Source organism: Cinclus cinclus, chromosome 2, assembly GCF_963662255.1.
Source record: "Cinclus cinclus chromosome 2, bCinCin1.1, whole genome shotgun sequence".
NCBI lineage: Eukaryota > Metazoa > Chordata > Aves > Passeriformes > Cinclidae > Cinclus > Cinclus cinclus.
The window spans coordinates 36,435,366-36,447,996 of record NC_085047.1 but is presented as its reverse complement, the minus strand read 5'-3'; the positions used below and the strand labels follow the sequence as shown (position 1 = coordinate 36,447,996).

Genomic DNA, 12,631 nt, shown 5'->3' with positions numbered 1-12,631 from the left:
TAAATGCTCATACAGGGGGGATCAAGCTACGTTGCAGTTCAAACTGCATTGAAGTGTTCAGGACCCTACATTAGCCTTTTATGTGTACACCTCAACTAACCTGCAGTTGCTGGCTTGGGCTTCTCACACCATTACTCCCTACATTTTGGTTTCTAGCTTATCTTGAGAAAGGAAGCTTGGATCTATCCATCCTTACATACACAATTGTAGCTTTTAATAAAATGCAAATTCACGGAGCTGACCAAAGCTCTTGACAACAAAGTCACTCTGATCTGGAAAGAAAAACTACTTCAGGTCAGAGAAGGTTAGAGATGCATTGAAAACCTCAACACTTCTAATCTGACCTTGCCCAACAGCAACATCACTGTTAAGAATGATCCATGTCCCTTCAGTCATTACTCTTTCTGACAGCAATACCAATTAGTGCTTCATGTGGTTGGTGCCCATTAGAATAAAACTCTTCATGCTAACATTTAAGTTCTCCCTTCCTTCTCTGCTACCTTACTCCTTCACGCTGAGAACATAATGACAAAATGTAGAATTTAGCCTTAATTGGATCTCTGCAATGTTATCACCTGAATTAGCTCCCCTGTGAATAATTATCACTGCCTAGAGGCTGACAAATTGCTTTCCTCTACTTCACGATTGGAAGAAATTTCAAATTATATGCTGAGCATGGGGAGGATAGAGGGGACAAAGGGAGAATGAAAATGAAAGCCTAGAGAAGCATAATTATTAAGATTATTAAAATACTTGACAGAGTGCCATAGTCTCCATGAGTCCCAAAAGGGGAGAGTGACAGCAAGAATTTTGCTGGGGCAATTGGGCAAGACCCAGTCTAGCAACAGACTCGTACAGTCGAAGTGAAACTAAAACCACTGCTCCCAGTAAGTTACAAAGATAATTCCTTTGTTATTCACTACCCCATTTAAGATATGGACAGCAGCTTGTTTATCATCTCATCTTATCTGCACATCTTGCTAGGTAGATGGCAAGAAGTGTAAACATATGTGAGGGAATAGCAGCAGATTGCCATGCATTTGGAATAGCATATGAGAGTGTGTTTTGCAAGAAAATGGTTTTGGCTAAAAGGTGCTCTTCCTGAGAACACTCGTTCCATGTCTGGGCAAGACCTCACAGAGAAACACATTGTGTCATTATTCCCCAGTATCCATCTCAGATATTGACAGGGCTAAGAAGTGTTCATCCCATAAACCCAAATCGCTATAAAAGTGTAATGCTCTTTGCACATTACTTGAAATGATCAAATAGGGCAAATAGGACTTTTATCCAATTTTCTCATGAATGATGCTGTGCTTGTAAGATGGATACATTTCTCAGTTCATTTCAAGGCAGTTCCTCATACTTCTTTCCCACCTTGCCACACCAACACCTCACGTCAGGCATAGACAAGATAGCTGCTGACATATTCCCAGGAGAAGGCTCTTCCTGCTTACCTGACATACAGTGACCTCTTCTGATTAGTCCTCAGGGAGCCAGACCCAGAACTCATGCTGTGATTCATCATCTGCTCACGCAGGTCATGGATTTTTGCCTCAAATCGAGCGTACTCTAAGGAGATAAGAAAACCCCAGAGAATAAAGATATTTTAGTTTTCTTGACCTAAATAATCATTAGGGCTGCTAAATGCAAATTAACATTAAACTAAGGAGTGTAAGGCATGTCTTGAAAATTGAGGTCTAATAGAACCTCGAATTAATGTATTATCTTCGGTAAATATATGTCCTTTTTATTCTGGTACCCAAACATTTCAACATTGGCTAGGTGAGGAATCTGATATCTAGATCCACAGTCCTGCAGTTTCAGGAAAGGAAAGGAATTTTAAAGTGTATTAACAAATATCTTCCAGTCTGTGGAAAGGATGTTGAAAGCAGTTTTCCACTGTAGCTTTCCTCCTTCCAAACAATGTGATACCTTGTTAGGGTCAGTGGGATGGTGAACTAAAGTGATTAATGAGTCAAGCAATTACTGTAAAAAACCCATCCAAGTGAAGGAGATTATTTCCATGTCAAATTATCCTCAAAGCAGCTGGAAAATCACTGTATGAGCAATCAGCCACCTCTTTTAAACTGCCCACTAAGATTTGGGCTCTGTTTCTTTTAAATAGGTGGAGCCATATCTCAGTGTTAGGGTGGGTGATCCCAGAAACTCCAAACCTAAGCTGCATAACAATGGCACAGAACTGCTCCCCACCACCCCCCGCCACCTCGTTCACTGCCATAGTTGTATTGGTGGCTTTGAAAAATGTTGTGACCTGCTGCCCAGCAACATGGGATCAGCTAGAGCGGAATCATTTGGTGAGACTCCTTTCTGACAGGACACAGCCTCATCAATGGTCCCCCCAGCTGCCATGTTCACCTTGCTCATTGTGTGACCCAATGGGCTGAGCTTTGGTTTGCAAGAAGAAAGGTTGAGGTTTTGGAGACAAACTAATTCCTTGAAACTGAGAACCTCCAGCAGCACACAGAGCTATAATTCAACCTAAACCCAGGAAATCTGATGTGAGCTATAAGACTAAGCTGAGGGGGTGTACAAAATACATTTCAGTGAGTCAGTGACACTTTAAAGAGTAAGATATTGCAGACTGATGCCAGAAAAGAGAAGATTATGTTCCCTGAACCTCAATTTTATTTCACTGATGCCTTCAAGAGAAGGGTCCTTTTCCCCACAGCAAAGCTAAAGCAGACGTGAAACTAGCACACAAGGTTTCCTCCCTCAAAGGATGGGTATTCCACCAGATCCCATCACCTCCCAGCTTAAACAAATAAATCATTACAGTGCATTTATAACCCGTTGGCTCTGCATCTTGTATGTTGCTGTCCGGTTACATGAAAATGCTGTAACATTTGCAACATTTGCATTTTTCTCCTAGAAGAACACAGCATTATTTTTGTTTGATCATTTGCTGCTCCTACTGGCTCAGTTCCCAGAATGTCTAGATGCTTTGCAACAACTAATTCATTTTATTCCATGCACTCTACATTTTCATTGGATAATAGCACCTGACCTTTCCAAGATCCCACATTTTGCATAGACACAAGCCACATTCAAGATGCCTTAGCAAAATGGTTTGATTTGGTGTTTTGTGTTTGGGTTTTTCCCCCATCCTTCTGTCTTGACACATTTTGCCTCCCTTTCCACTGAGCTTCCACTGGCATTACCTACTCAGTCTGTTAAGTAACAGTGGCTACTTTGCTCAGCAGTTGGGAACCACTGCTGTGGTATAAGACTCTTCAGTCTTCCCACATACCTATGAATTCACTGACTGCAATTTAAACTCGGTATGTCAGGAGAAGAGAAACTCCTACATGCAGACTGCATTTTAGATTTATTCTGTAGCTTGTTTCTTGCTCATTTCTTTCACCTCAAGTACATCTTTAAACTTCTTAGAGATTTAAAAGCACAAATTCTCAGTGGAACTAAGGCTCCTACAAACTCATGTTTATTTTTTTTAGAAGTGGAGTTTAGTTTCTAAGTGTTTTATCCCAGTGTAGGATTTAAGTTTGCTCTATGTCAGTCATATTTGTTCTAATCTCTTGCTTTAGAATTTATTTAGTAAATAATCAGCTTCTGAGCAAAGCTTTGTTTAGCTTATATTTCATTAAAACAAATCTAGCATTTCTTCTTGGCAAATAGGAAAGGTGATCTTAAGGACCAAACCTTGCATTTCTCTTCCTCATACAGTTTCAGTCCTACACAAATAGACAGAATCTTACAATGTTAAGGCTTGTTACTAGCTCTCCGTCATTTATGGTGGATAGGCTGAAGAAGACAGTAAACATACAGTGTAATTCAGTTTATTTAAGGTTTTACATCTGGGCAACATCAAGGATATGAATGATCTACAGCAGAGCAACTTTCCCTTTAATAAGCACCCCCATTCCAGGCTGACTTTGTATGTAAGGTGTGGGAGTAACTCCCAGATTTAGACACCAATCTGGAGCATGAGAAGAGAGGACTGAAAACCTGATTTTCTCTAGCACAGCATCTAGCTATCTGCAACTTGAACATCAGATACTCAAATGACTGCAGCTTGGTCAGATGATATTATTGCTTGTGTTCTGACTTTAGAGCACACTTGTAGTTTAACCAGTTTTAATTGTCTGTATACTAATTTTGAGTTCAAGAATCTTTCTCATTCTAGGAGATCTCTTGAAACCACAAGACATATTAAAAATTGCCTAGTAAGCATGTGATGGAAGCTCAAGGTTCAAGGCCCTCCTCCCTGTATGATACCAAAAATTGCTGAAGTACTAGTGATGTTCTGTTAATTTGTTTCTTGAAATGTTTTTTACTATGGATTTAAATACATAGATAATTTGAAAAAAACCCAAATTTATGAGACTATATTTTCCTACTGTACCTTCTTAATTTTTTTTTTCCAAAAATACCGAAATGTACACTTGTCTCTTCCTCCTGCTAAATTCCTGGGCCAAAAATTGCACAACCATCAATGCAGGCAGTATTTAACCCAGCTCAGATCAGTTGCTTTAATCTCAGTCCTCCTAGGTCTCCTACGGATTCCTAGATACTACAGTGACAGATGCATTTGAAATGTGAACAGAAAAAGAAACAGTGATACTCTGCCATCAGAACTGCTGTGATAGTTCTGCCTACTGGGAAAGAGTCCTTTTTTCTTAACACTTCTTTGTACTTTGGGTCATTCCAGGCAAGCTGTCTCCTAATAGCTTTGCATTTGTTAGGTGTGAAAAAGGACAGTGCTAAGGTTCAGAAAAGCACTTCATGCTTCCTTCAAATTCAGCACTAAATCTAAATAACACACTTTCAAGGCTCCTACACAATTAAAAGGACACTGAGGTTGTGACATACTAACAAAAAACACAGTCAAAGCCAATTCACTAATTTCATACTCTTTGAAGAAAGGGAGAACAAAGAACACGTTGTTACTGGAATGCTTCATTAGCAAAACTTTCTAAATCTGACTTACTACAATCCATCTGCAAAGCTCCTACCTGTTGCCTGATTTAGTAATGATTTAACAACTCTGGTAGCTGAAGAAACTGATTAAGGTACACATTAGGCTAGAAGGGCAAATGGGTGAGCAAACTGTAAACCTATATTATTTCTGGGGTCAGAACTGATGATACAATGATTTGTGCTGGCCTGTAGCTCTGGGATTGTTGCTGTAAAAAACAGGGGAGATGGGGTGGAGGGAAGTGTTTGCTCATACACCAGTTTAGAGCTGGCTCAGTGTAGGCAGACCAGAATTTGGCTGTCCCAAATACACAGGTAGGACTCATTGCCCCTGGAGAGGTGGAGCTGGTGGCACTGAATGTGGGAGAGGAGATTGCTGCTGTGAGGAGTGGCCCAGCTACAGGGAGAGCAAGACCAACTTTCAGGGCTCTGGCAATGCTGCCACAGGCAAATCCCCATCTTGCCAAGAGTCTGTTTTCTAATGTTACCTCCACTCAGCTCTCTGGTCAGTGAGGAGACAGAGAAGAGTCAGCTTGAATGTCTACAACATGAAGTGCCCCCAAGCCAATGAAGGCCAAACCAACACATTTATCAAATAAAGACACCAGTTTGAATAACGAGTGTTTGCCAGCTTCATACAGGCAAGTAAATAGACTGAATGAATGGACAGGGAGATGACGATTTCCCTTCCACCTCATTCCAACACCTTGCCAAGTGCTATATCTGGGACTCATACGTATTCTAACCGTCAAATATTGATGCAATCCTTTCCTTTTCAAAGCACTTGGACACGTTGAAAAGACTGGATAGATCTTTTGGAGTCAACTTCAAACACCTTGAAGCTTCTCCTTAGCTCACATACTGAGAAATCAAAGCAAGGCAAATGGCCAGCCCTGTTAAAAAAAATATCTAAAACATCAAATCCAAAGAATGATATACTTCATGTTTAGCTGGCCAAGATCAAAAAGCTGTGATCTACAAAATCTTGACTTACACTTTGGTATCTCAGGGGATGCAGATACCAAATTTTTTACCGCTGAAGTGACTTAGATACCTAAAATTCTGCCAACTCATCTACCCACTGTGAGAGTGGGGCAACCTGTGGTGGGAAGAAACTGTTTTAACAAACAGACACTCTCCCTTTGGAGCTTCCTATTGACCCTCTTTGGTAGTCCATGGTCAGACTTGGTATGTGAACTGTTTACCAAACACATAAGTCTCCACATATCATGAGTTTGTGAGATTTGTGATGGATGCAAAGACAACAAAGACAGTTTGGGATGAGTTTTGCTGTGATGTCCTTTCATATACATGGAGCAAACTTATCCTATTAATGTAAGCAGTACATTAAAATTTTAGTTTAAAATTTTTCAAAGTGAGTTCATAAACAGCCTAAAAGACTGAGGATACAGAAAATACTTGAGAACACAAGAAAGTTCCTGGAAGTTTTAGATACTTTTGGGATCCAAAAAATGCATACAAGAAAGTAAAGCTCAAAATCAGATAATTTCTGAATATAAGAATAACAAGGCATGGAGATGGAGATATTATATCTGATGTCTTGATGCTACTTTTAGGTCATAGAAATAAAGAATAGGTATGGTAAATGAATAAATATTCTGCAGCTTTTCTATGAGAAAAAGTTTCAGAATTTTACAATGCTACACCACTGTTATTTTTCACTTTTATGTTTATAACAAAGATGGTAGTATTGATTGAATTTAGAAAATACATGATAACAAAAAAAAGCCCTGATCCTACAAGTACAGCATAGTTAAGAAACTGAAATGCTGACATATGATACAATAGTGAAAATAACAGCTCAGCAGCCCAATCCATGCCTTTATCACTTGAACACTCTTAATGCTGGCCCCTTTAGAGAGATAGTAATTCTTTCTGCCAGCAGGTAACAAAATTTGCTTTTGTCAGGAAAACCAGTGTTTATTTCTAGATGATAAGAGATTTATTAAAAAGTAGAAATTTGAAAATGGAAAGTAAAACTTGAATTGTCCAATTTTAACAGACTCCATGGTTAAAAAAAAAAAAAAAAAAACAAAACAACCCAAACCACAAAACACAAGCAAACCAGGAAGGCTTTAATTAGAGAACTTCATCACCTCAATAAAAGTATGTTGGATAGCTCTAGAAACTATAATAAAGGAAAAGCTGCCAGATTAGTTCCTCTATCAGTATCAGTTGGGCATAATTTCAATGGATTCAGGTCAGCTTAAACCTTCTGATATTTTTTTCTGTTCTGTTTATGGGAACACAAACTGTATGCTGCTATGGTAAGTCATGAACGTACTGCCTTGGACATCTCAGATAGTGATGTGCATAACACTATGATTATGATACTATTATTTATGATACTTATGTAAGTATTTTCCCCCCTTTGCCTTCTTTTAGTAAGTGTCTTGGTTTAATGTAAGATTTAAAATAACAGAACAGATTTCTTCCTAGAGTGAGTGTTCTTCCATTTCTGCCCTGTGCCCACAGTGCTGCCCAGTCACTATTGGTTTTACACTTGGAGGTGAGAGGAAGATGAGCAAACCAGCATCAAGACTTCCAAGTACTGGGTCTGGTTCTGCTTTTCCACAGATTTACAGTGTGAAGCTGTGTGAGTCAGAACGAGAAACTCTCATCATATTGTGACAGCTACAGCAGAGATATGGCTGCTAGATTAACTCTGTGTCTTTGGCTATGACTGCCAATGGCCCAGCATCCCTGCAACAACCCTGGAAGCCTTTGAAACTACTGCAATGCACATGGAAAGTGAAAGAGAATGCAAAAAGACATGAACTAATAATACTAGTATTTTATATCTTCTCTTTGGATTATTTTTTTATTATTATTTGAGTCAATTTTTTGGCTAAAAGTATCCTTTTTAGATTATTAGGGGCTCAACACTATAGCTGCCTGATGTTGCAAGCATTCACACAGCATCTTCATGATGGTGAAAAATGTGGTAATCTGTGGTAATTTTGTAAGAAACAGACAAACAAGCAATAGTTAGGTACAGTTTACTATACCTTTGATTCTTTTATCTGCCTCTGTCATGTCTGATGTTGGCCACTGCCAGGAACATAGCAGTGTACAAGGCTGGCTTTGGATTTTATATTTTATGGTAAATGCTATGCTTTTAATAAGTAAAAAAAAAAAAATCTGATTTACTATCAGCTCAATTCATGACTCAACAGGAAAAAAACTGCACACAGTTTTGATGCAGCACTGGCCTTATTGACTGGAGAAAGTGCTGCTCAAAAAGCCTCTCTCCATTCATGGTACACTGTGTAACAGAACAAGTGATGCTGCTATATCTTATCAGTCATATAGTTCCCTTGAGTTCACTCAAAGGAAATGAAAAACACAGATTTCAATACTGGGGAAGGGAAGACACATTTATGTTTTATTAGATTTTATTACATTTCTATATCTACCTGTATTTATTGAAATATTTTCCATACCCCTTTTCAGGAACCTTTCAAAATTAAGGGAACAGGTATGTTTACTGTATTTGCTGGTTGCTTTGCCCTTTAAAACTTCAACACAGTAGGGCTATTAATGTCTTTATTCTTTGATATTTGTTGGTAGTGTTCCTTTACCAATATGCAGGTATTTACATTTCATCCTGTCTTCTAATTAAAAGTTCACCCATTATATTTGAGCTGCAGATGGATTCATTGCCTTAATATCAACACTAAATTTATTTTCTTTTGCTTTATTACTGAATATAATGTTCTCCCCGTGTGTTGCACCATTAGATACAGCCCTCATTTTGTATTAGTTGTGAATAGAAATACCCCATAAAATATATGTTCCTTCCATGATACCTTCAGGATACTAATAACATATTCTACTTCTAGTCACAGGGAATGTAATTCCAAGCCAAAGCAGGAATTACAGGTTTTAGATTCAAAGAATCTCTTCCTCCTGATGAAAGAGATGTACTAAATAAATTAAGCTATCAGTGAGCAACAAGGACTGTGTATCCTACTGAGGTGTTATTCTACCTGCTCCCTTAAAGCCTACCCGTGGTCAGGAAGTGTCATCTTGGACCTTCTCAGATGGAAATTTCTGCAACTTCTTCCACCCACTGAAGAAAACTCCAAGCAATTCAGCTTTTGAAAATAACACCTTGCAAGACTTTGAGGAGCTTTATCCTGCATTGGATTTTACTGCATTCTCAAAAAATTATCTCCCTGTTATTTAGACTGATGTACCCTGAACTAAACAGGACTATCTGTGGCACTTTTTCAAGTTCTCTGAGGCCCAGACTGAACTGACCTTTTGGATAATGTTGTGTTTACACATGTCCAAGAAGGAGCAAGGCAAATAAAAAGCAGAGTTTCACATGGTCTGCCTTGGCAGCACAGTGTGAAATCTTGAAAAAGTTGGACACATCTCCTCAGCCCTGGGATCCCACTTGCACAGCCATGCTTACCCAGCAGAGCAGCTTTTGTCTCATTAACCTTGATAGCTCTGTAGGAATTACTGTTTTGTACAATGCAGACACATTTCAAGATATCTCTGGTGTTTTAGGCACAAAGTGACTCTGTCAAGGTTAAAAAAAAAAAAAAAAGAAAGCACTTCCCTGCCTCAGAATCTCTTTCTTCAACAAATATTTATGTAAGATGTTGCAAAACCTACTTTCTATTAATAGTTAAGCTAATTAATTTAGCTTTTTTGTCACTTCAGGCTAGTGGTGGAAGACCATATTTTCAGACATTTATTCAATTTCCACAATTCCCCATCCAAAATCCTTGCCCTGGGGCATTTATTATTTTTGCTTAATTGTTTTTTTCTTGCTCCTGTTTTTGCCAAGTGTAGTTCCATTTCTTGGGAGCTGAGCATATTACACTGTTAGCTTAACGAGGGTGCCGGTTTAGATTGCTTAAGACATGAGCTGACATGAAGAAACAACACAGAGCTGACCACTTCTGGAGTTTCCTAGGCTGGCAGTACTAGGAAGGCAGTTTGATAGTCTCAGCAAACTCTGTAACTACATTGGGTATGTATTCCTCTTTTCCAGACTTGAAAATGATGGCCAATGATTCCTACCTGCATTTAGCTGTTTATAAATTTCCTGCTGAGTGCCCCACTTGTCAGCTACACGGTTCATATGAGTGTTCCCAAATCTCTTTCAATAAAAACAGAGGGGGTTAGCCTGTGTACTCTATTTGCACTACCTTGGATGAGTGTGACTGCTCCAGAATGGAAAACACTCTGACACAAATACATGGACACAGAGCTGAGAGCATGCTAGTGCAGGTGGCATCTGCCCCAACACTGTTGTAGACAGAAGATGTCACCTTGTACTACACCATGCTGGGAAAAGAGAAAATGGGTACAATCCTAGTCCATCATCCCCAGAAACAGCAGCAACTTCATGTGACTAAGGAGGCACAGGATCCATCTAGGAATTACATGAGAAACTTTTTGAAATAAAACTGGAAATGTAAATCAGTCTGACCTGCCCGATTTTCAGACAAAAATGAAAAAAGGAGACACTGCTTAATCAGGGCTCAAAATTCTTGAGTGAACTTCTCTAAAATTTACACAAAAACTTTCACAGCTAAGACATCATATGCTAGTTTTTGTACTTACACTACATGAAATTTTGATACACTCAGAGTGGGAAGAAAAAAAAAAGAGGTTCCGAAAAGAGACTTTAGGGAAAAAAAAGTTTCTTACTGAAAATAGAGTGATGTGGAAGCTAATGTCATTTTATTAATTCCATAAACCAGCATGAAAGTTGTAGCTTACGGTAAAAAAGAAACACCCACAAATCATTTAACATCATCATAAGCCAAAGCAGAAAATGAAACAGTAGCAAGAATACCAATAGTACCAGAGGTAATTATTCATAGAACAGTACAGACTTACTACCAGAAATACAGAGATCAGCAGGACCATCAGTAACAGAAACAGAATCTTGGCAAAAGTATTATGAAAATAAACATCGATGTTCTTCTTTAGGCTGAACTGTTTTGCTATTATGATTAATACAATTTCCTAACACTGGCAATGCCATTTCTAAATTATTCACTCCTTGATTTCAAAATCTGCCAGGTAAAAACTACCTCCCCCTGTAACTGCCACTTCCCTACACTCAACTGTGCTGCTCTTCCAGTTAAGGATATCTTCAGCCATCTCCTGAGGTTGTCTGGAACATTTTATTGAATTAAAAAGAAGAATTCAGTAATGACCAGAAAAAAAACTATCAATTTTCACCATTTAAAAAAAAAAAAATCCCTTAAAGCAATCCCAAATCTCTTGAACAAAAAAGAAAAGAAGAAAATGGATAAAAACATTCCCACTTGTGTATTGATCTTTTTAAACGGCAATATTGAGAGCAGCTGCAGAATCATATTAGTTTCCTAGCACTTCCTGATTAAAGGGGGATTACTGTTTCTCATACAAACAGGTAATAGGGAATGGTTCAGCACATTACAAGCTTGAATGAGTTTAAACAAGACAAATACATATATTACCTCAGGATAAGTCATGCTTACTGCATCCCTCTCAGCTTATTATAAGGAATATTTTGTGTCCTCTGCATTATGTTGTGCAGTGGTCCACTAATTAGTAATGGAGGGTTTAGCTGTGGCCTGGATGCTCAGAAATGTTGTTTAACTTGAGCATCAGATCATGTAAAATTGGACTAATGTCTGAAATAGCACTGTAATACCAGTAAATGCCTTGCAATTACTGCTGCTACCATTGACCTCATTATTCACAGGACCACCAAAACCCACCCTCACAGCATAAAACAGCTGTAAAAAGTTTCCTTTATCAAGTCCAAGTCCTATTTTTAGAGAAAAAAAACCCCCTAAAATACTGTGCACAACCTGTTTAAATACTTTCCAAAGTTCCATTTTGGCATTTCACAGCTCTTAGAAGGCCACTCAGAGCACCCAATTCTCAAATAGGTAGATTCATTCTTCTAGCTGAATACAGCTGAAGCTGACTTAATTGGATTTTACCCCAGCACAGTTCCTCTGTGTAAATTGCTCTTTTCTGTTGTACATTGATTCTCATGGCAGAGTTAGAGAGAAAGCACAACTTCACCCACCCATTTCCATTTTGCTAAATAAACAATCCAATCTTAGTTAACAAAGATAATGTCAGAGTCAGTCCTACGGGAAGCAGATCTCTGCTGTCTCCCTGCTTTTCTGGTGAGCCACATCACAGGCAAGGTTTATAGACCAATAGCAAATGGAAGTGTTGAAAACTTCCCAAATGATATCCATGCTTATGTTCTTTCATGATTCTGACAAGCATCTCAAAACAAGAATGGCAACCTCTAAAGCTTTTCCCAAGGACCAGTTGTTTATTCTCTGGAGTAAGTATACGTTGTTATCCTTATGATATTTGTTTATCAGGGGTTTCCTGGGTTTTCTTACAGAAAGTCAGTTTAATGCATATCTATCTATCTATCTATCTATCTGTCTGTCTGTCTGTCTATCTATCTACCTATCTATCTCAGGCTGGTTTCTCCAAAGCTCTCTGACTTTCTGCTTAAGTGCTTGTAACTGTTTACGATGATCCAGGTAGGGAAAAGCAGCAAATCAAGATGATCCAAAATGATGCTTATGATGTTTATGATTGAACAGCTTTTAGCACTAAACAATGTCTCATCCATACAGCTTTCAGAGACAATTTGGACAGGAATGCT

The 12,631-nt window shown here is 38.5% G+C and overlaps 1 protein-coding gene across 9 annotated transcripts in view; it reads right to left on the bottom strand.

The window, feature by feature from the left end:
• Nucleotides 1-12,631, bottom strand: part of DLG2 (discs large MAGUK scaffold protein 2) — a 966,698-nt gene that overhangs the window by 83,794 nt on the left and 870,273 nt on the right. For 8 of the 9 annotated variants that reach the window (XM_062487504.1, XM_062487509.1, XM_062487512.1 and 5 more), the window contains one exon: nucleotides 1,458-1,572. In XM_062487504.1, the coding sequence (XP_062343488.1) occupies nucleotides 1,458-1,572 (115 nt within the window). Of the gene's footprint in view, nucleotides 1-1,457; nucleotides 1,573-12,631 lie in introns of those variants that run through there. The other variant, XM_062487513.1, reaches the window with a different exon arrangement.